Source organism: Dysidea avara, chromosome 4, assembly GCF_963678975.1.
Source record: "Dysidea avara chromosome 4, odDysAvar1.4, whole genome shotgun sequence".
Taxonomy (NCBI): Eukaryota; Metazoa; Porifera; class Demospongiae; order Dictyoceratida; family Dysideidae; genus Dysidea; species Dysidea avara.
The window spans coordinates 24,567,427-24,592,840 of NC_089275.1; the positions used below are offsets into that span (position 1 = coordinate 24,567,427).

The window sequence follows — 25,414 nt, forward strand, 5'->3', positions numbered from 1 at the left end:
TGTGCGATTGTGTTGGGGGTTTTTTGCAGATCCGGTTACGTATGTACTGAGCACATGCACCCAGTGAACACTTACTGTATACACTATAGTGTCAGTGCAGGCAAATCTTCCAGTATCCTGTTATCAATTAAGTCTCATAAGTGAGGTAGGCACCCCTGGACTTTGTTTCTGTATGTGAGGTTTGGATATTTAGTGTTTCTTCCTCTGTAAATGTTAGGTCCTCATTGATATAGGTGGAGCATAGTTTATTGTGCAAAGAAACAACAGCAATAACTAACACAGCTAAGTAGCAGTTTGTTGAACAGCAACAACTATAGCTGGTCATCACTGAGAATTGAACTGAGAATTAACCTTATGATTTCCAGAAGTTCCAACTGACATGACTACTGCTGCCTTGCACAAACATGCATACCCCCATGAGTTATGCATGGCATATAGCTGTACACAATTACCTTATACACTCTGTAGTGAAGTCCAATTGGATAGCATATACAGTACATGTTACATGTTACAACGATTTATTGTGCACGAGGTGTGGCTTATCAAAGCAGTGTGAAACAAAGTAATACATAGATCAACATAGTCCAGCTTAGCAGTACACAAGTATTGTCGACCTTATAGTGGTATACCTGGTATGTAGATGTGTGTAATGATTGAATAAACACTTGTGCTGTGTAATTTCAGAAATATCATTGCTTGAGGATCAAACTACTTGGGGACTGTTATTATTGTGTCTCGGGTATTCCTGAGAAAACTAATAATCATGCAGCCAACTGTGTCAAAATGGGACTTGCAATGGTTGAGGCTATTAAGTTAGTTACTGTGTGTATATGTAGTGTCAGACAACATGGAGTAATTTATATGATCTTTCTTCCATTGTAGAAAACTTGAATTTTTGCTGTATACGATTTAATTATAGTCTATGGGTTAATGTGTGACATGCTATGCAGCATAGCTGGACAGTGCTGTATATAGTGCACAGCACGTAATCCCTGTACATGTCAAATTGTTTGATTTACCTTTACATCAGTACCAAGCATAATATCAGTTGTTGTGCTCCACTGTACTGCCTCACCAAAACAGCCAAGCGGTGAAAAGGGTATGGCCCTCCAAAAAGGCCAGAGTGAAAAGTTATGGAATCAAAAGTGGTAGCTACAGTGATGCTAATACCAACGGTGTGATCATTAAAGTGATTGGTATTAGCATCATTGCAGCCACCACCTTTGATTTCATAACTTTCACCTGGCCTTTTTGGTGGACTGCCCCCTTTTTTACAGCTTGGCTGTTTTGGTGAGGATATCACTTCTTTTTGTAATTTAAGTCCCAAAGTGCCATGGGTGGTTGGCTTTTTATGCTTCCTTGTTTCTTTTTCTTTGCTGCAGAAATTGTTAAAGACTGCTATTTGTGTGAATCTATGTATTTATTGTAGTTTTGAAACTGAATAAAGTGGGTGATAAAGGGTTTGGGCATATAAGGTGTGGAGGTCCAAAAAAATTTCTGTGGGGTGAGTGGATATCAGGTTCATTTAAATGCTCGGTCCAAAATCAGTTATAGGAAATAAACGTCTGGGCTATTACGTATACGGATGCATGTAAGTATGGGTACATGTACTTACAGTATGTACTGTGTAATTGCAGAGATGTACAGAGACATACAAACACTGATGTCAACATGCGTGTTGGAGTCCACACTGGCTCTGCTTTGAGTGGTGTGCTGGGCAGTATGAACCATATGCAGTTTGATGTTTGGTCTGATGATGTGACACTAGCTAATCATATGGAGTCTGGAGGCTTACCAGGGTATGGTACATTGTATAATAAATGCATTGGTCCCTATGAGACGGACACAGTTAGTCCTGCAAACTGCATAGTGTATTTACTGTAGTATACAGTGGCTAGCATACTTTATCATAGAGCAATATGCATTCATGATAACTACATAGTACTAATCTTTGGTACAATGAAATTTTAGGTGTGCATGTGTGTATACTCCTTTAATCCATGCAGTCACATATGTATTGCAGTGTACGTGTGTTTAAAGTGCTACTATAGGTAATAGCATTTACTATTGTGTGACTGAATTTTTTTGGTGAATAGGGGTCTTCCACACTCATCAAATTTTCTATTCATAACTATCAAACTGAAACCACGCAATGAGTCAGGTAGCTATCACAGTATACACTGTAGCTACAAAATTAGCTTACAACTGTGACTTACTATTCAGACACTTAATTATCATGCAGTATGATAGTAGGGATCATGAAGGTTTGGGCTTTTCTGGCCTAAAATATCACACTAATACCAGCCTCATGATACCTTCATGGCGTATTGGAAGTATTAGTTTGGTACATGTATATATCCATGCATGCAAGCCCAAAGGTGCCTTCACTACGACCTGAAACACTCCAAAAACTTGTATGAAGTTTTTTTGTTATTTTTTTACTGGAATTTTTATTGACAGACGACCTGACTGACACTGATGCCTTCAGACAAACGTAACTCTAAGGCTATGGGCTTGATTTTTCACTGTTTGATGTCGCTTCAGCCCAACTGGTGCCTTATGGTACATGCAATGGCATGCTTCATGGACTTACCTGTGTCCTCCTTTGTGTCCCATTTATCTTTGCTGACAGTGCAAGGTGTTGATTCGCTGTGTGATGGCTTCCTACATTTGACAGGAATCATCCGAATTTTCCGTGATTACAGAGGTCCTTCTCCTAGTGTTTTTTCATTTGCATAACAGGCTGAATATAGCTGATAATAAAGCATAGTGACCACTTCACTGTCTCAGTAGTTAATATTTGGGTCAGAGCAATAAGCCTGGTGCCATTCTTTCCATTCTAATGTGGTGGTACAGTCATAATAATGTTACAAAAAAGTAAACAAACAAGCATAACAAGAAATTTAGGATGATAGAAATAAAAAGAAGTGAAAAAGGGAGGTCGCCTATACTTGCAGATATACTAGTGGACATTTATCCCTAACTCAGTCGTGGGTATAGGGATGTAACGTCCACATCGTTGAGGGATTCTTTCCACATACTGTAATTGTAATATTCCATTGTATTTACAGTATACGTATATCTACTTCATTTATTAAGGCTTTACAGCACAAGTGCTAAGGTTGGTAGGACACCTGGTCCTACAGCCTGTTTGGTTGTTATAGAAAGTGTGTTTGAAAAGGTGAAGAAAGGAGAAAAAATCTATGACTGGACCTGGGCAGCCTCGAACCTGCAGCCATCCAATTAACACTCGAACACTTACAGGAGTCTGCCAGGCAGTCAGTATGTTTTCTCCTTGTCAATTTCAAGTGTATATATATCCATAGGAACTCTAGAGAGTGACTTATTATCTCAAAGTACCCCTTGTAGAACCAAATGGCCTTATTTATTTGTTTATTGTATCTAATTTGTCAGAAAGACAGAGTGGAAAGGAACCAAAAGGCATATCCTGTACAAGGGTGCTTCCCTAACATACAGTGTACATGTCACACACACACACACACACACACACACACACACACACACACACACACACACACACACACACACACACACACACACACACACACACACACACACACACACACACACACACACACACACACACACACACACACACACACACACACACACACACACACACACACACACACACACACACACACACACACACACATACACACACACACACACACACACACACACGCAATGACAAGAACAGTTACCATACAAAATAGGTCAATTGGAAAAAAAGTGAAATCGTAGAGCCTTACGAAAGGCAGCGGGCTAGTGTACAATACATTTTATTAATTAATAAGTTTTTAAAGTGCATGCACTTTTGGACTATTCTTTATCATTTTTTTGCAGAAGAGTTCACATATCAGAAGCAACAAGAAAAGTATTGGGTGATCAATTTAACCTTGAGCATGGTAATGGCCAGGAACGTGATGATTATCTTAAAGAAAAAGATGTTACTACATGGCTGGTGGATGTTCCTGAGGTACTGTCTATATACAGTACGTATCTGCGCAGGGTCAAGTACACCTGTACATGAGTAACATCAACTTGTCATGAAAAATTTTGGTTCTGGGTTTTCCTATCAGGATCTAGTATTATAGTCAGATAAATAATTAATGATGCTACTCAATACTAATTATTGACCCAAGCAACATGCCTTAATTATGGATAGAATATATTTAGGATTCACTATCAACATGCATTGCTGAGGGTTTTTAAACACCTATACTGAAATAGTTATGCCCATAGAATTATAGAAAATACTTATTATTGCTGTGTGTCCATCAGAAGCAAACTACAGTATTATTGTTAACTAGCCTGGGATGTGTTCACATTGTATCCTAACTTGGGCTGACCTGTGCCAGCCCACTTCGTCTTGTTGTGTTGTGGTGGGCCTATGACTTGATTGCTTCACACACTGCAATTTATTTCGAGTTGTGCCCAGGTTAGAAGGTAGTGTTGTGAATGGGGTGTATGTGTTATACTGTAAGTACTTTTTTGATGTACTTATCTCCATGTCTGATACATATAAATTTACTGTACAGTAGAATGTCATCTTTTATGCAGTGGCACTACAGTGTGTTTGAAAAGTTGCAAAGTGACCAAAATATGTACTGTACTGCATAGCAGTAATAGAGTGTTAAATGTTATAATGAGGCTTGCTTGTACTTGTAGTGTAATGAAACCTACTTGTTTAGTATTATAGCTATAAATGTTCTTCTGTTGCTTTTATGTGTACGGTATGTTATGATTTATTTCAGAACCCTGAGCTTGCAGCTGTAGAGGAAACCCCAGCTAGTTCTCCTACTGTAGAGCTCAAGCCAAATGACCAGCCTAGAGTAGTTAGTTTTGTTAAACAGTGGCCAAGTGATCAAGCGTCTGGTGGAGTTTTAGCGGTAAGCAATCTACTAACCAGGGTTCATGTGAAATGTTGAGGTCTACATGTACTGTATGAACACTTGCTACTAGCTGTTATGTCACATTGTTTATGGTGGGAGTTTCTACTATGTAGTATTTATACAGTTTCTACTATGTAGTATTTATACGGTTACTATTTATACAGTTTCTACTATGTAGTATTTATACAGTTTCTACTATGTAGTATTTATACAGTTTCTACTATGTAGTATTTATACAGTAGCTTAAACATCGTGCATAGTAGACTTAACAGCACTGCGTTTAACTACAGGTATATTGGCAAGCATTCATAATGTTTGTGTGAGGTAACTTTTGATATAATTATTATTCCTTGAATCATATGGGATGGTACATATTATACAGTATTTTTCTACCTATATAATGTAGAGTGTGATAGCTGCTCAAATTGGCATGATGGGCGGTGGTGCAAGGTGTGTTTAATTTGTTTGCTCATTATTCCCGTGTATATGAACGTACACGTATGTACTGTACACACACGTACACGTATGTACACCGTACCAGTACTATCTAATTTCCCCATGTACCTGTACAGGAAAATATTACCAGTACTATATCCGAATTATCCAGTGCTATCAAGAGTTCATATTATGAACTCTTGGTATTATCCAAATTAGATTTGTAGTACTGTTGCAGATATACCCAGCAATGTACTGTACACTCACAGTGTTTATGTACATGCACAATACACACTGTATGTACTGTATACAGACAGTACTGGTAGCATCAGATTCTGTGTAGGAGCAAGTTACAGTAGCTGGGTTCCTGTATTAGTGATTTGTCATCTTTAATTGATAGAGCTGTTAATATGTCAATCAATTTTTATTGACACCATTGACATATCATTGACAATACTTTGTTTATCCGAATTAATTGATATCAAACTATTGATTACTGGAACAGTACAAGTGATTGTTTTATTAGAGCATTTCCCCAATTGACATGCATTCTTTTAGAGTAAGTGTATAGAGTAGGGCTGAAACAAATATCTGTATTATCCAAATATCCGGATAATAGTGTACTATCCAGATAGTAATTAAAGCATTTTACCTGCCTTTCTAAAAAACCAACTGTTCATCACAAGATGAATCATTTTTTGCCATGAAGAATTAGCTAGTTTTGTGCAAAATTAACAGCTGCCTGGTAAGTTTGTCACGAGTGACCACGAGTGACCACACCCATTGCTAATGAGAAGCAAAGTGGCAAGTGCTGCTATATAATTTGTAGCAGAAAAGTTTTTGGCTGTTCTTTACTACTGTAAAAAGTACTGTAACAACTGCTAGATCTTGTTTCCAGTGTTTTCTCCAGCTGCCAATCTTGTTACTGCAAAGCACCGCTGCAACAAACTATTTGTTTTCATAATGAATTCTAGTACTAGTGAAACAAGGATGTTTATAATAAACTAAAATGTTTGTAGCAAGTGATGATGCTACTATCCGTAGGATATCCGGAAAGGTTCTGTTCAGGATATCTGGATAGTAAAAATTGCTATCCGTTTCAGCCCTAGTATAGAGTAGTACTGTAAGCAGTTTTATGAGAAGCTGAGAAGATTTTTTTTTAACTAGGCCAGAGTAGCAACCATCAATCTTCATTCATGATCAGTCTTCTTGTAATGTCAATTGATGGTTTATGGCGAGACATTTACAGTATGTAACAGTGTTTATAGTGCATGGAAATCCAGTACAGTTTACATACAGTGTAGTATATTATAGATTAGGACATCAAACTTCAGTATAGTCAATTGTATTGTACTAAGTATATAATCACTGTGTATTGTGTAAGGTTGGGCGGTATTGAATTTATGACATGCGATTACTGCACGAGTCATTTAATGCGATTATTGCAATATTGCATGCAAAAATTGAAACTCAACCACATACACTGTAGTTTGAAAAGTCCATATGACTACTTGTTTTCACTGAGAATTAGTTTTCAGACATAACTTCTTTGAACAGGTTAACCAATTGACATAGTTAGAAATAATATTCATGAACTGTATCAAATATTGGGCCTAAGAAGAGACACAAAATAGATGATAAATGAGATAATTATTGTAAAATGCGATAAATATTGCCTATGCGATAATATTGTGAAGGCAAAATACAGGCATGCAATAATGGCATTGCGAGCACTTGCTTAGGCGATATTGGCAAATTATTGAAATATTGCCCAACCCTATTATTGTGTTGTACTGTAAATAGTATCGGCAATAAATTAATAATTAACCCTTTTGCCATATTAGCAGTAGGGATGGGTAATTATTTGGTTATCCTGATAATCGTGATTACTTTGTTGGTAATAATTGACATCATCTAGTTTCATTAATAATAGTGAATTGAAATTGGCAATTATATATCATGTAATAATGGTGATGATCGATAATTTTTTTAAAGTACTAATCATTTATCTTAATTATTTTGTCATTTAGTTGAATATTTTAGTGCTTTTTGTTACAGTAATCATGATAATCGTGATAATGGCTCATGACTATAATTGTATGGCAGAAATGTCAATACTGCCCATCCCTACTGTAATATTAAGATATGTATTGGCAGACTGTTAAAACAGTCTTATGATATGTTTTGTTATGAATAGTTGTAGTTTAATTCCTACAGTTGTACCATGTCCTATGTGCTCTGTTTAAAGGAACATTAATGTTAACGCTGCAAAAAAGGGGAGAGATGGTAAATCTGAAGATGTAGAATCCAAGACACTTGACAAGATCAGAGAAACAATTCTTGATGATCCCAAGTAACCTTACATCACATACATATTGGATTTGGTTAATGTAATGGTTTGTTTCTTAGTTTATCGTTTTTTGGAACATCTGAAGAATTCTATAAATCATTACTCATCTATAAAAAATGGGATGTTGTTAAGCAAGTATGTGTATGTATAGGGGTGTACCGTAATATTACACAATCTTGTATCCAGTAATGTTTTGTGGAGTACAAAGTATGTGTACTATACAGCTACACTGTAGATAATTTATGAGGGACAAAATTTCAATGGATACAAATGTTAATATTGTAGTAATAGTTATTGTGACAATGAATAGAGCTCAGTAGGTATTACACTATGTCATTGTGTCCATTATTAGGACTTATCGAGGTCTGATAAACAATTTAAACTTCACTTAGCTATTTCTTTATTATGCTACTTGTTCTTGTATGCTGTTCAAGTAACCATGACACCAAGGTAAGGTGGATTATAACAGTTAATAATGTGCTACTATCTATTCATTTTCTATAGGAGTTATGTACTGCTGGGGACATTTATCCCAGGATTTATTTTTATCACGACATTTTTAATTCTGTATTCACTCCACTTACTCAGGGTAAGCAACTGGTAAAACCAATTGATATTGAGAAGAAAGTGAGGATGTGGCAAACCTCTTTGGAAATAATAATTCCATCATCCAAGTGCCCAGTTGTTTTCTCTCTTTCTCTAAGATACGATACATTACAGCCAGTATATGTTTTAACAGCATTTGGTTTTTATGGCAAATGAAGCTATTTCAGGCACCTCTTTGGACATTGGTATACTATGTACATGACATTAAATGTTGTCCACTAGTATGTGTAGACGTTATTTCTATGATCCCTACTCAATATAAATTTCTAATACTGACTTATGAGATTTCGAACTTTCCTTATGCTTGTGGAGCTCTCACTAAATATTATTGTGAACTCTTAAACTATTAGTTATCTATTACAGAATTTTTGTACTTGTGATTTACACTATGTTTATATCTTTCTATAGCATTTCAGCATCGGGAGCAATGGACCACTGATATCATTAGTTCGTCTCTCCAATTATCTAATATCGACATATGCCATCAGAGTTGCTGTCAGTGTTATAATAATTTCCTGGATTATGTTTGCTGCCATGATCAATATGGTGAGTATTACTGATTTGTATGCAAGGAAGGTTTCAATGAATCTGTTGTACAGTGTATACAGTGTTTGTTTTGCATGTTTATAGTGTGATGGAATGTATTTACCCAGGCCCACAAACCAGAGTTGTCTGCCAGGGAAACTGGGATCGTACATGCTTGATTAGATGAATTTCGTTCAAGAAAATACATCCACCTGAGCAAAAGTTTCAAGCTAAATCAGTAATACTAAAGCTTATTTATGGACTGTATTGTGTGTTAATAGAGATCGCCTATGTTTTTTGCCAAAATCTTATTAGAGCACACACCTAAATACCACCTTAGGAAGCTCCACAACCACAAAAGAAGCCTTGGACGTAAATTTGGAGAAGTTTAGGTCCACTGAAGTCAAAAGGAATGAATAAAAGTACTTTTTTTTAAATTTGTGATATATGCCATTTTGTTTTTATTATTATGAACCACGATAATGGGTTCATAATAGGGACCCCCATGTTTTTTTTGCAAAAACTCTAATAGAACGCACACATAAAAAACCACCTTGGAAAGCATCCTCCAACTCAAAACAACCCTCTGGTGATTATTTGCAATTAGTATTGGTCCACTAGTAAGTATCAAGTGAAAAGGAAACAGCATGTGTATTTGTGACAAAACAGAAAATTGCCGTTTTGTTCATCTTCATATGTGACCTAATTTTAGAAAACCGTCAATCTACGCACAATACTACTTTTGTAATAAAATGCATTTACAGTAAAAACAATGGGTAAAAAACGCAAGCTCCAGAAAACAATTAACACAAGTTTTTAGCTCCTTTGGGTTTTGTTGCAGCATTAATTGAGGTACTCAACAGTACTTCTTAGACTACGCATAGCTTCTCTACGTGGTGAGTAGTTTACTTCTTCCTGTACGAGCAACCATACAAGCGCTCTCAGACATAACGAAGTGATAGCGCTGATACCAGAGATTATTCATTGCTATGAATATAGTTTCTATAAACCATATTTCCTTTCCACACAAAGCCTAAAGTTGGGTGGAGTCATCAGTATTAGTGTTAATTAAAATTGAAACTATTTGTGAGTGCCATAATTGTCTAACCACAGTAAGCAACATGGCTTCATGCTGTTGATAGCTCATGCTTTACAATAGGCATTGCAGCTACACAGTAACTGACTTTGTTGTTGTGAATGATGTGTGTGCATGCAGATTAGCTACTCTACAGTCTACAGAGTCATACAGACTAACTGTATATGATGTAGTGTGTGAAATAATTTATTTGTAGACGCCACATATTGTATGGGAAGCCATATGTATTCGTACATATCCATGGCATGGATTTCTTCACTGTGGTAGTGTGGTATATCCAATGGATACATTACTAACACAAACTCTGTGCAAACTATATCACGTATCTCTTTTCTGACGTTAGATTATCATTTATACTACTGTACTGTGTACCAATGAGCCAATCATTATTCTCAGTATAAATGCGCAACCACCAACTATTAAACTTATAATTATGTGCTTGTCAGAGTTCCATGTCTTGTGACATCACACAATCTGGCGTGTATTCATGAACACTGCATGAGGATGCTAATATGACGACAATGACTAAGAGACTAGAGTCCTGACACATGTAGTAAGACAAGTTAGACAACAGCCGCTCAATATTAGGAATGTGTGATGCATAGTGTATAGTCTCGTCCACAGCCAAGAGCAGTCAGGTAAATACTCTAATAATGCAATCAAGTGTGTCTGATAACAAGAAGCTTGCACTAAGCCACTAATGTAAATTATCTACAACAATTATCAATAAAACAAATCCATTACTGGATTAATAAAAAGTACACAAACTAGATGAATAAAAAATTGAAAATTTTAAAAGGGGAATATGGATCGCTGAAAAAGCCATGAAACAAGAAGGGATTGCTGGGATGGTAATACTGTATGTAAATCACAAATCCCTATTTTGACTCTCTGGAATAAATTTTAGTTACACATGCTGTGTATGTATGTACTATGTATACTCCTCCTATATGGAAGAACGGCTATGCCGAATATAGTTTAAATTCAAATTCAATTCCGTCATTTTGAGACAAGTCAAAATAGGGATTTGTGGTTTACATACATGTATTACCACCCCAGTGATCCCTTTTGTTTCATGGCTTTTTTCAGCGATCCCTATTTCCCTTTTAATTCTAGTTAATTTTTTCACAGGGCTAGAACAAAATGTGAGTACTTTTTTGGGAATAAAAATTACATGACTTTCCTTCCTATGTCTTTCTTCACGTCCATGACCTATTTTTAAATGCAATTTACAATGATAACACCCATTCTCAAGCAATTTGCTTCTTGTAGCTTCACTTTGCCATTGATCTTCTGACTTAGTTTCTGCAAGGGTAACCAACGTGTTAATATGTGTTAATAAATATCCAATCTATTTTTGTTAACAAGTTCATTTGGAAACCTTATATCATTACCTATATTTAACCACAGTATATTAACCCATTAATAGCCACTGCCTGGCATGGCATTATAACTCACTCATAGAATAAACTTTAGCCTCGCTATAACTTGTACAACGTGTTTCATAGCAAGATGTGGTTAGTACTGAAACAGACACACCCATAGAGGTCCCGTTTCTGGGATAACCAGATCCTTCCCGGACTAGTGCGCATTTGTTATGTAATAGCGTAAAGTGTAACCTGTTATAATAGGCGAATTAAATCATTCTTCAAATTAAAAACTAGTAGCTGATAACAAAGAAAGTGTTATACATTGATGGATACAGGTAAAGTTGATAGTCGGCTGCTTTATCCTAGACGTGGCATGGTGGACAGAAGTGCAGATACACATGCGCAACAGAAGAAATGGGACAAATCACGAAGAAACTAGCTGTGGGATGGATCACACTGTAAGTAAACTGTATAGAATAGTTCTTTGGAGTGTAATACACCTTAGTAAATAGCTAGTTGGGATTCCGTTGTTTGTTCAGGCTGGTTTTTACCGAAGTTTAGACTTTGTTGTTTGATAAATTCGTTGCGGTTACTGTGATGTAAACAAAAACAGCACAGTCAACCTCCTTAGTTTATAGCGAGTATTTAGACCTATGGTTACTAAGTAGTTCTGTGTACTGGACGGTTAGTATGATGTGATTTGGCATTTCAGCCAGAATTTGGCTGGCAATGGGTTAATAAGTTCATACCAGAGCTACAATGTTGTTGTGTGCCACTGTGCACTTGACTTATTTGTGATCATGTAGGTGCACAAATCAGAAGCCATACTATTGCTGACCAGAGCATACTGTACACTGCCTATATATATAGTTGGAAGCTGTTTAGTACAAAGTACATTCCATAGTAATGAAACAATAGAAACGATACACTGGTGTTTGATAATATTAGCTGACTACTTAACAGCTACTATACATGATGACTAACTTGATATATATGTTTAGTGCTGTGCAATATTAGCACTTATTATCATGTTAGCTATCCATAAATGGATTAATAATAAACTAGTGTAAAAATAATTTTAAAAATTAAAACATGGGAATAGAGATCGTTGAAAAAAGTAAAGAACAAGAGTCAAACAAGCCAGCATGTTAAACACACTGTTTTTTCCTTAGTTTCTACCATATCTATTGAGACCTCTGTGTGTTTAACATGCTGGTTTGTTTGACTCTTGTTCTTTACTTTTTTCAACGATCTCTATTCCCATGTTTTAATTTTTTAGACCAGTAATATTGTAGTGCTTAAAACAGTTTTGGCATGTCTCAGAAAACATCAAGCATAAAGAAGAACTTCAAGCTATTAGTCCAGTCATTTTATGATTTAACCTTTAACTAATTGCAACACAAGCTTTCTTAACAGTTTCTAGCACAGAAAATTGTACTCTATAACATATCAAAAGTCCTAAGGAATCCCATGACGGGAAAGTGACCTTTTAGTAACCTTTTACAGCCAATTTTTGGCAAAAATTGAGAATTTTGCCTCTATTTCATCCAAATATCAACCAAATTGGTCAAATGTGGTATCAAATGAATGGTCTCACTGAAAGGAACAATGTGATACTTATTTGAAGTCAATAGCTCATTTCGTTCAGAAGTTAGAGCCATTTAACTGATCAAAAAATTGGCTGCCCACGCACTTAATTAATTTTGTCTGGCTACTGTGTTTTGATGTAGCATTGGAAATGCATGATTTGATTATGGTAAAAAACATGATTGATAGCAAGGGGTAACTAAGAAGCCTTTAGCGTTGGTCTGTTGTCATGGAAACCAAATTTGTGTTTGAATTGATGCTAACATGATTGTGACATATAAACTGGTAATTTTTCAGCAAATAATAATATTATAGCAATTTCTTAGATTGTACGTAATAAGCTAATGTAAACTTATGACTTATATAAAACAGCATAAATTCCTAAGAAATTCTGTAAGGATAATCCAAAGTCTACATCAATTATCAAGAATCACACCATCAACATTGGTACAAGCTGTTCCTTTGCAATTGCCACATGCAGGAGAACATTTTACATTATATTTCTTGCATGTGCACCTCATAGTGCTACAATCTGTGTGGCAATTACATCTTATTATCTTAAGTAGGTCATCTGGAGCTGGTGGTAAATCAGTGAACAATGGCATTAGAGTCCCATCACACTCTTTCCACCCCCATTCAAGTGGCTGAAATTCTCTGCCACAGCCTTTCCACTCCTGTATTTGTAAATACACACGTAGGCTATGGTATTTGGCAGCTGCGGAAGTAGGAGGTAGAGTTTGTGGATGAATAAATGTATTATTCGTAGCCACTTTCTCACAGAAACACTTATAGCGTAAACAGTCCAATGTTTCTCCTGGTTTTCCGTTGTACATTGCCACTAAAGCTTGCTCTCCTGCTGCAATTATTTCTTTCGGTGTAGCAGATGATGTGCAAAATACTTCTGCTTGCTCTTGAAAGTTTCGAATTGACCGGAACTTCTTAAGGGAAGCACCTTTTCCAATACCATACAGTTGTGAAGTAGTATCACATCCAAGTATAGCATGAAGGAAAAGAAGATTTTTACATACTTCAGGACCAAGTTTCTTCTTGGCAGCACTAATGTTCCATACTTGAAGTTTCTTGGTGGTGGTTCTTTTTGGCTCAGGTTTGAAAAATATGGTATGAGAATTTAAGCAGGCATGATAGCATAACAATACCAGAAGATCGGTGTCATCACCAACCAGAACAGTGTCTGTTACTGTGGCTGATTCTACAGCTTTCTGTACTATCATTACATCAGCATCTCCTGGACTATGATACACTTTGCAATTTCTTCTTTCTAAGTACTTCCCAAGCATAATAATGAACTTCTGCTTGTTTGTACAGTTTGCTAAAAAGGTTTCTTTTCTCATGTTGAGTTTAGTACTATCTGTAAATGAAACAGGTACTCCTGATCGTCCTTTAGCTCTCCTTTTGTGTGCCATATCTTTTGTTGATGACTTCTGATATCCATCAAAAACAACTATAGCTTCTCCATATTTCTTTGCTACATAATCTGTGTATATTGTACAAATATCCCCATAAGCTGATCCTTGTGTCCATGGAACACGTTGTAGGAGGGCTCCTCCATCCAGCACAAATTGGACCTCTCCAGGTATTTCCTGACTATCTAGTGACACAACACTCCAAATAGCGTTACTTAGTGCAGCTTTCTGTGGCTGTCTAAGCATTAGTGAAGAATCAAACAATGCTGGTGGATAGCTGCAAAGCTCATACTTGAACACATCTTCAATTCTATTAGTTGCATTTGCTGCTACAGTTAACCGTTGGAAGAGAAGTTGGGGATCAATCTGAACTGTAACACCTTTGGATAATGCTTCTATGGGTAGATTGCAAATGACACACTCTTCTAGTACCTCCATGTCTTATCCATTGAGATCAGAGGATAGCACTCTAGCTATTCAATTGTCTTATAAAGCTTGCTAAATAATAGAATAAGAAAATTTAATGTGCAAGGATTGCATGAAGAATAAAACCTAAAAAAAACAAATTAATGGCCATGCACAACAATGTCCAAGTAAATTAAAAGGCATATATAGCAGCCTTAATGATTAAATAAAAATATATGGCTACTATGACTAAAATGTTTGAATTCTTGATTTCACAAATCTTATTAACACAAATACAAAAAGGTTGGCAGCAGTCACTAGTTGGCAGAAAAATACAGTATTGATTTTGATTCTCATACCTGAAATCTATTGCTTTAGTCTCTAATATTCTACAGCAATCAAAAGAAAGACACTGTTTTGCTTCTTTTTAATGCCAAGTAAACAACACCATTAGTTATCATGGCAACAGTTATTGGAGCATAATAATCCCAGCTGTGTGATAGTGATAGTTTTCTACCTCTATACTACAAAAAAATTAGCTGACATTGCTCTGCAATTAGTTGGACACTAATAATTAATATATGCTGAAACCTTTAAAGCTGAGCATTTTGCTGACAGCTGAATGTGATTTGTTGACATAAATGTGCTATATAAATTTTATTTGAACTTCCCATATACTAGCCACCTTTGCATAGCAAATTCAAAATTGTACAGTTTGCAATGTAATTGGTGGATCTGTGTGTTAGGCCTATACACAGTGTGTAACAACAATAGTACAGACTGGTTTCCATGGTAACAGTCAAGTCCTGAAGTGCCACAAATCTCCTTTGTCATTTTTTGTCTTTTACCACAGCTTAAAGTGTGCTTCCAGTCAAGAAAAGAACACTACTATAGTGAAAACCTTAAATTTAATTAAGTGCGTGGGCGGCCAATTTTTTGATCAGTTAAATGGCTCTAACTTCTGAACGAAATGAGCTATTGACTCCAAATAAGTATCACATTGTTCTTTTCAGTGAGACCATTCATTTGATACCACATTTGACCAATTTGGTTGATATTTGGATGAAATATAGGCAAAATTCTCAATTTTTGCCAAAAATTGGCTGTAAAAGGTCACTAAAAGGTCACTTTCCCATCATGGGATTCCTTAGGACTTTTGATATGTTATAGAGTACAATTTTCTGTGCTAGGAACTGTTAAGAAAGCTTGTGTTGCAATTAGTTAAAGGTTGACCCCTTATTTTCCATAAAATGACTGGACTATATAGGGATCATTATACAAGGAGGATCTCATCATCCAAAGTGCTAATTTAATTTCTACTCTAGTCTAAGTGATTTTGCAATAAGGAAAGAACAGCGCCATGCGTACATATAATTTTGTTCAACAAAACTCACGTCCTTGTACTAATTATTAATATGCGATATGTTCTATGTTTTTGCCCGATATACAGCCCCAGAATGATACAGTATGTGGTTGTGCTAACTAGTATTTTTTCGTAGCAACTAGATTGCTTGCAGCGACACTTCTCATACAGTTCTTCATATGTAATGCCTGTGTAACAGGCAGAAAGTAGCTGAAAACAAAGCATAATGGCCACTGCACTTTCAGTAATTGATTGTTGGGGGCACACTTTCAGGACACAAAATTAATTTTATGGCATGCCTAGCACCATTCTTTCAGGTTCATTAGTCGTATAGGTGTATTTATGTCAAACAAACAAGTACAGCTGTATACATGTAAGGAAAAATTAAGAATTTTAAGTGTCTAGCACCTGGATTTGAAAACCAAGGCAAATCCGAGGTTTTTAAAACACGAAGATCCGAGGGCATGGTCTCTAACCAACTTAAAAAATGAAAGTGTTTTATTTAGCACATACGGTGTAGTTATTGTAGGATTGGATTAGATGTTGTTTTAAAATCATCACCCAATCTTCACATGAGTGGGAAAGACGGAACATAGTTTCGTCAAACAGCTGAAGAGAAATTAAATCTACAGTAGCACCTCATCACTACTTCCTGAAGACGGATGATAGTGAAAATGATCGTTTCAACAAGGAAATTGAACAGATGCTGTCATTGCACGTGCCAGCAATATAAAGAACAGATGAATTAACATAACAGTTGGCTTTAGTGACTACGATGATGACAAGTTGTCACAAGTTGTTGTATTTTTGGCACACACTGCAGTATAAATACCAGGCTTGGTTTCACATACAGCACATTACAAATAACGCAAAATAACCATTCTACAAAGAAGCCTACCCATTTAGATATCAGGTAAAGTGTAAGACAAAACATGCTTAAAACACTCTAGAAAGCGGATAGGTGCTAAACAGAATTTTCTGGAATATAACTGGAGTTCTCCGTTCATCCTGACAAACATAGCTACAACGTTAAACAGTACCTCCCATAATTGAATTGCTTTAGGTTAAAGACCTCATTATCTCCCAAAGATCAAAGCATTCTATGCATACCATTTTCTAAGCTGGATTAGGCCTACAGCCTATATCAAATAAAGAACAGCCTTGAGGCTTTGTCTAGAGAATTTTCATATGAAACACAATAGACTACAGTATATTTAGTTGAAATGCTTCAAATTGTACCTATAAATTAATTCTGATGAACTTTGAGACATTGTAAAAGCTAAAATGGCTACAGCATCTGGGGGGTTACGCCCCATGCAGACTATAAAATAGTTGAGAAGGCATTTCTGTGCTTCCTTAGCAGCATAATTGATGAATTACAATATACAAGTGTAATTGGTGAATTACAAAATACAATTTTTTACATTACAGTAGCTAAATAATTTCCAAGTATTATAAAACCAAAGCTGTGTATTATTTGTTATTTGGTACCACCCAAGCACATCGCCATTTCTCATGAGTGCGTGAGATTTAAAAACTCACTAATTAAGGGCGTGGCAGCCATTTCGCTAGCGAGTTGATAGTGTTAACTGCATGGCTGCCTGGTTTTTTTTGAAGTATGTAGAATAACACCAACTTTTTAACGACAAAAGTACACTCTATTTGTTGGAACAAAAAATGCTTAATTTATCTTACAGCAAGTACTTAGTCCTGCAACATACTTCCACCCTCCCCACTGTTTTTGACAGTGATACAACTATCACAAATATAAAACTATGGCTATCAAAAACTTTCTGGGCTGTTATTTGCCAATGCCATGCAGGTATTACTTCATCAATAACGTTCACCAAACAAAGGTGGAAGAAGTACCTGTAACTGGTATACTGTACTCATAATAAAGTGATTCACATTATACTTCTTCAGTGTTGTGACATGTCCAAGTATCATTTGTTAAAATATTTGGTATGCTCTCTGTGGTATTATAGTAATTAATAGAAGTTCCACCCTATTAATAACAACAATTTGCATATTTCTTTGTTTACATGTACTGTACTTTGTTGTGTATACTGTAACAATGTAATAACTGTACCTTAAAAGTTATATATGTATTTAACTTTAGAGTACCTGTGATAGTGGTGATCATTCTGTTGATGGAAACGAGGTATTCAACAATGCAAAATGGTATACATGCACATGCTAATAGTAAAATACTATACAGTACTTTAGCCCAGTGTCAACTGGTTCTAAAAGAACATACACTTGTTGTAGCAGGTCCGATCTATATCACCTTGGAACATTAATGTAATGTATACAAGTTCAGAAGATACAGTACTTTCACTGGCATCAATAATCATCACATTTTCCCTAATAGGATTCATGCAACTGTACAAATTTTGATGAATTCATGAGCTACACGAGGGGTTGGACTGCTAGTAGCGAAAGATGTCAATATCCACAAGTTAGCTGTTATAATACTGTAAATTCTACCTATTTAATCACTTATTATTCACTTAGTACTTCTTCCTTTGTGCACTGCTGGCTATGATGTCAACAGTAGTCTTTGTTCGCTTGAACTGGATTACAAAGACAGTAATAAACCTTACTGCTGTATCCGTGTATACAGGGATCATAGCAGGAGCCAGACACTGTTTGTTTGATAATTTTGATCGAGCTGTGTATGGATTGTGCATCCCGTAAGTTTTTCAATAATGTTTGCTATTTTAATGTGTGTACACTTATCCAGGTGTACACATTATTTTCAACTTAAAGTTGAGTCAGTTATATTGTTATGGACATTGTTTTTGGCATTGCTGATGATTGCTCGACATGTAAGTAGAGGTGTACAATGGGTGTATGTACAGTAGTTGTACTGTGTTGTGATACACAGTCTGCATACATATTTACACTTTACTATCAATTTACTGTGTCACTGATTTTTTTTCTACATTATCCTTAAAATTTTCAAATGTTTTAAATATGTACAGTAGAAGCTACTATTAAATATAATGTTTTGTGACTTCTCTGACTTGATGAATGTAATCTAAAGCCTTTTTTTTGTCTTTGAATAATGTCTCTTGTAGTTGTATAGTTATATGGTGAATATACTGTAGTTTTGTTTTTACAAATTGACAAATACCAATAAATTGTATGTGACCGGATCTGCGATAACCCGGCATAGTGGCACAAACCTAACTTTTCATTGATTGCAGTGGGTAAAATATTTGCATAATTGCAAAAAAAATGTAAAATTTAAATGCTTTGTTCTTTGTGAAGAAATGGTGTAATGATAAAAACCTGGATATAATCTTATTCACCTAAGTTCGAAAATATTTGTTTCAGTGCAGTAAACTAAAGGATACATGAGTTATGGGCGTTTGTTTACGTCACGTCAAAATGATCATACGCGATCAATCTTTCTTCACTGATTTCGTCTCTGTACAGTATGTAGTGAAGAAGGGAAATAGAAGGAAAAACTTATCCAGTAATGGACTCTCCTATTCATGGCGAACACGATGGTGCAAGTTGCAACTCTGTACTACATTGTGTTTGTAAGTCACAGACATTTTTGTAAGCATCTGTAAGTTATTTTAACTTGCTGTACAAATCGATCTTTCTGATGTTGCTACTTTGTAGGGCTGTAACTCCAAAAGTTGTTGGCATATAAAGCTGAAACTAGACCAGAGCATACACTTGGCTAAGTAGACTATAAATAAAGAATTTGAAAAATGCACTGGGTTTTCGCAGATCTGGTAACCTATGTGTACTGTATTATTGCTACATGTTTTGATGTATGTAAATGTGTGTGCTCTTTAGGACACTCTGACAAACAGAATAGCATACTTGTGGCAACTGAAGGTAAATCATTATGTTAGTCATAAAAATTGAAATAAAATAAGAAATAAAGATTGTTGGAGGAAACCCCACAGAGCAAGATGGGATTGCTGGAGTACAGGTCAACAAGATTATGAACCATTTATGGGATGAATTTGTTAGACACCTTATAATAGTACAGTACAGTAGTATGGTTCATATAACCAACCCCATACTTGTCTTCAGGGATTGCTCAAACCAGTGCGGATCTAGGATTTTTAAAAGGGGGTTTCTGAAAGTTGGTATAGCTGAATAAGGCACCTGATGACATTTCTCCAGAAAATATAGAAATTTTAGAAGCTCTGTGATCAGATTTTAAGCTACTTTTAATTAGCAATTACAATAAATCCAATGGTTTAAACTGTAAATACTATAGGGGTGAAGATGGTGACTATAACTGTAGCATAGATTGCTCTATTAGAGTAGTTACTTGACTGCTCTATTAGAGTATCTTGATCGTTTTAAATGCAGTGGGAGATGAAATGTGACGTGTTGCCGAGGGTTTAATAGCTATAAATGGTGTTAGTTAAGTGCAACTGCATGCATGCTACTGAAATACAGTGGTATATAATTGTTTGCTGTGACAAATTGTCAGTACAACAATGTTTATGTATTTAGACTGCCAATTTAAAAGGGGGTTTCAAACGCCAGAAACCCATCTAGATTTGCCACTACAAACCCTTCCAACAAGTTTCTAATTTAATTTGAATTTTCTGCTAACTGCCTGACTGACTTACTAATAATTGATGCCTTCAGTCAAGCATGCATGTAGCATAACTCAAAGGCTGTGGACTTGATTTCTCACTGTTCTACGTATGTCGTTTCAGCCCGAGGTGTGCCAACCACAGCAGCTTATGCACGTATCATGGACTTAACTTTGCACTCCTTTGTGTCCCACCACTACTGTGTAGGTGTTGGTGGTAACACATCATGGCATTAGTGCCATAATTTCCATAGTGTGACTGAATTGATTGCAAAGGTACTTCTTCTCATACTGTCCATCTTTTGTAACGCTGTGTAACTTGTGGAACATATATAGCTGAAACTGAAGTGGAATGGCTGTCACTTCATGTATAGTCGGAGGGTGCATTCAGTCGTAATTTCCATAGTATTACGAAAGAAAGTGTAAGGAAAGAGAATTTTGTGTTTGAGTACGGATCATAGAAATAAAAGCAATGAAACAAGTAAAGAGAGGTCATCTAGTAGTGGACATTAATTTAATCCCTACTTTGGTCATATCACAAGTTGTATATGATTGAAGTGAGAATGAAATGTGCACTAGTATAGCTGCAGGTATAAATTTAAATTTTCCTTACACTTTCTTAATAAAATTATATGTGTGATCACTCAGTCATGTACATACATGTATAATTTAAAAAAAAAAACATATACAGCATAATTTCCACAATCATACACTACTAAGGTACAGTACATTACTTTAGTGCATTAATTAAACCAGCAGTAATTGTGATCATTGCACATCAGATAAAATCAAACTAACACCACCAGCGGATAACTACACTACCATATACAGTGTAGTATTGGTTTTGACCCTCAGCATTACTCAAACGACTGTACTCAAAGCTGATTTTAAGGGGTGACTTTTCTGGGTGGTGTGGCATGCTCAAATGGTGGTTTCTGGTCCTGTGAAGGACCTGGCTTGGCAAGAATCTGTGGTGTGTTGGTGAATGACCTGATTCTGTATTGATTTTGCTGCATATCAGCCACTAAGAAGCCAGCACAGCCCAGTGATGTCATGTCTGGGCTTCAATTGTGGTCTGTCTCTAGTGTTGCACTGTTATGAGATTTTGCTGATATTTCAATAGCCAATATTGGATGCATGCTTGTCTTCATGCAAATTTTACTAGAAATTTGATTATAAAGGACCAATTTAACTTGTTTATAGTGCCAGTAATGTTACGAATATACATGTACGGTACTGCCCAAGTGCAACATCACACTCACTTGCACGCACAATTTTGCTCAAGATTTTAAAAATCACTAATTAAGATGCGTGGCAATTGTTTTGTTTGCGATTATTGTGTGCAAACAGCTTCCACGCTGTCTCGCGAGCAAAATAGATCCCACTCTCCTTAATTAGAGATTTTTTTAAATCTTGAGCAAAATTGCGTGTGTGAGCGAGTGCGACATTGCACTTGGGCAGTACCATAGCTGGCATATAGGCATTTATTAACATCTTTTGGTGCACGTGAGCATGTAAATGAATACATACATGTATATCTGTATCTGCTGCTTTTTTCTTCATATGGCTGGTCCAATACTGATATATACAAAAAATACAGCCGATATGCACATTGTAAGGTTTTTCCGATAACTGATCTGATTATCGGTGCAACACTATCTCTTCCCCACCCTGCCACTTGCCACCCTCCATCCCTTTTGTGAGCCCTTGTGATACTACTTCACTTGTCCAACTGCTCAGATTTTCTATTGTATTTGGCGGGAAACACTTAAGTATTGAAAGTGGTCTGAAAGGTAATATGTGACCCAGTCTGAGAAAACCGGTCTTATTGCCCATGTCAGCAGATTCAAATTTTCACCCAGGACACAAAGCTACATGAATAAACTATCTAATTCCACAATCGAAATTACAGGGGCATAGGAACCGGTCCGGCTGGTCCGGTTTTGGCCGGACCACTTTTCACTGCTTTTTTTTTAATGCATTCATAATGTAGCTAGCTACCCAGCCCAGCAACAAGCGCACGTGCATGACTTAACAATGAACTCACTTAATAATTACACGTTTTTCGGCGTTAAAATGGCGACTCAATCTGCGACTTTGTCGACAGCTGTCAGTGAGCCTTTTAGAGCTTTAAACAAGCCTCATCAACCGAGAAGCTTTAACTATCCTTCCAGAACATTTGGTAATAAGAACCCAGTAAAACGAGCGTTTAGAGCTGCGTGGTTTGAAAGATGGAGCTGGCTGCATTACGACGAAGCTTCAGACCTGGCGTTTTGTTTCTTATGTCGTAAAGCAGAGACAAAAGGAAAGCTAAAAGCTGCTAATAAGGATCTATCGTTCATTAGCAAGGGTTTTTCGAACTGGAAAAATGCCACTGAAGCGTTCAGAACGCACGAAAAGACCAAATAAAAGAGCATTCCCTAGCATCCACCCTGTCCCAGGTCCCTCACAGGCAGAACCGGACCAGTAGCAAATAGCTTCCTACGCCCCTGAATCAACTAGATTTGAGTGGTCTGGTTTTGCTGGCTGCTTTTCCCAAGCCCAGTGGTGATCCATACATGCGGTGTGGGGCCTTACTGAAGCTCCGGTCAGCCTGGGGATGGCTGTATGTGGCTGTACAGCTCTGTGGTGTTGAATAAGTACCTCTGCTGTGAATTTCCTTTCATTTTAGCCAATTTTGATACCTGAATGGCCCAAAATTTGGCCTAATTCATCCCTATGCCTTCCTTTTCAATTTTTGAACACCATCTTGTCCGCCTTCCAGGCCCCCCGCCTCCCACCCCTTTTGCAGCTCGCCTGATACAGTCAACCTCAGTTTAAAAACTATCTAAAATGGTGGGAAACTTAGTTCTTGGCTACTTGCACAGTGGATGCTCTGGAAGGTAAGGAATTGGTGTAAAACATGTGAAAAATTGGTGCACATACTGTAGCTTCAACCATTGGCAAGCTACAGCACACTAAATACTTAAAACCGGCATTTCTCGATAGGCAATAAGACCGGTTTTCCCAGACTGGGTCACATATATTGATATATATCTTGTGTAAATTTCACATGCGTGCTTGCTATCCTTGGCAATTTATACCCTGTAATAGCTAAAACCATTTATCCCAAAACTTGTAATGTGCGATTTGGATCGTTTTTTCCTAAATCCAGTCACAATTGGTATTTGCTGGTTAAATTATTACTGTAGTTTGTTTTTGACTACATGTACTTTATAAAATTGAATTTTAAAGTAGCTTCCATGTTTAACCCTTAAACCCGCATAATCCAGAAAACTGGATTTAAACTTAATAAAATGCATGCCTTGCACAAAGCGCTGTAACTTTCGAAGCATCTATCCTATGGTTATGCAATTTACATCATTCTACTTATGATGTAACAAGTATTAAAATGATACCTAGGGTTTTACCCTAACACTAAATGGTGAGGCTAAAACTCGCCATGAAAATACTGTAACTTTTCGGTAGGGAAACAGGCAAGCCCTTTACATACCTTTACAAAATGGTAGATAACTTGATGGTAGTGTAATAACCGGTTCAAAGCCAACTGGATGCGCTTCAACAACACGAGGTAACACTTCTCATTCACACTCCACGCATGCGCATACAACAACAGTGCATCATATAGAATACAAGACAAATCATTATTAATAATAGTCCAGTGTTACACTATCCCCTCCTTCAAGAAAACTCGTCCCGAGTTTAGTGACGAACATAGTCAGTAAGACGACTCGGTGGGTGGCGGGTGCGAGATGGATAACGGCTAGAAGGCACTGAGCTTGCCTGTTGATCATCTTCTTCATTCTCACTGTCCCCATCCTCTAACAGCTGTAAGGCTGGCTCCACGTTCTGTGATGTTGCAGGGTCAGAAATAGAGGTCTGGGATTGGCCATTGTCAGGCTTGTGCTGCATTGATTGTACAACTCCAGTGAATGGCTTTAGGCGATCAAAATGCACAACACTATGCTTAGAACGGCTCTGGGTATGCTGTATTCGGTAAACAGACTCGGAAAGTTTCTTCACAATGGTGTAAGGCCCAGACCATGGCCTGTGGAACTTCCTGTGTTGTCCTCGAGGGGTAGCAGCAGTATATAACCACACAATGTCACCTTTGGTGTATGGGTGTCCATGGGCTCTGTGATCATAAAGTTCTTTTTGTCTGTGTAGATTGTGTCCTAATTTCTCCCGGACCTGCTTGTAGGAATCTCTTAAAGTGTCCTGCAACTGTGCAACATAGTTACTATGATAGACTGGCTGGTGCTATGGAAGTTGAAATGCTAGGTCCACTGGGAGTCTAGCTTGTCATCCAAACATTAAAAAGAATGGTGTATAACCTGTACTAGAATGCACACTAGTATTGTAAGCATAACACAGTTGCCTTAATTTGTCTTCCCAGTCCCATGGGTGATCAGCTATGGTAGTGGACAACATAGATAGTAGGGTGCGGTTAAACCGCTCAACCAGACCATCTGATTGTGGATGATATGGCGTAGTTCTAGTCTTTGTAATCTGTAAAAGGCTGCTCATTTCTTTGATGATGGTGGACTCGAACTGTATTCCCTGGTCAGAATGCAGCTGTTCTGGAAGGGAGAATCTGAAGAAGAACTCGTCAACAAGTTTGCGTGCTACTGTTTCCGCTTCCTGATTTGGAAGTGCATATGCTTCTGTCCATCTTGTAAAATAATTGGCAACAACAAGAACATAAGAATTTTTGTGACAGCTTTCTGGTAGTGGTCCCAAGATGTCCATTGCTACTAGCTGGAG

At 36.9% G+C, this 25,414-nt stretch overlaps 2 protein-coding genes across 2 annotated transcripts in view; one reads left to right on the forward strand and one right to left on the reverse strand.

Annotated features, from left to right (window-relative positions):
- Nucleotides 1-25,414, forward strand: part of LOC136254469 (adenylate cyclase type 6-like) — a 50,485-nt gene that overhangs the window by 14,829 nt on the left and 10,242 nt on the right. Inside the window, exons 7-21 of the mRNA XM_066047162.1 lie at nt 685-812; nt 1,638-1,799; nt 3,868-4,000; nt 4,779-4,913; nt 5,323-5,366; nt 7,600-7,704; nt 7,761-7,836; nt 8,054-8,151; nt 8,206-8,290; nt 8,716-8,853; nt 18,197-18,238; nt 18,449-18,535; nt 18,592-18,770; nt 18,821-18,905; nt 19,891-19,932. Of these exons, the coding sequence (XP_065903234.1) occupies nt 685-812; nt 1,638-1,799; nt 3,868-4,000; nt 4,779-4,913; nt 5,323-5,366; nt 7,600-7,704; nt 7,761-7,836; nt 8,054-8,151; nt 8,206-8,290; nt 8,716-8,853; nt 18,197-18,238; nt 18,449-18,535; nt 18,592-18,770; nt 18,821-18,905; nt 19,891-19,932 (1,539 nt within the window). The remainder of the gene's footprint in view (nt 1-684; nt 813-1,637; nt 1,800-3,867; nt 4,001-4,778; nt 4,914-5,322; nt 5,367-7,599; nt 7,705-7,760; nt 7,837-8,053; nt 8,152-8,205; nt 8,291-8,715; nt 8,854-18,196; nt 18,239-18,448; nt 18,536-18,591; nt 18,771-18,820; nt 18,906-19,890; nt 19,933-25,414) is intronic.
- Nucleotides 13,302-14,807, reverse strand: LOC136252710 (uncharacterized). Its single transcript, XM_066045279.1, has one exon. The coding sequence runs from the start codon at nt 14,745-14,747 to the stop codon at nt 13,302-13,304; it is 1,446 nt and encodes a 481-aa protein (XP_065901351.1). The 5' UTR covers nt 14,748-14,807.

Coding starts and splice junctions, on each gene's coding strand:
- LOC136252710 (XM_066045279.1), bottom strand. CDS start 14,747: ATGGAGGTACTAGAAGAGTGTGTCATTTGCAATCTACCCATAGAAGCA.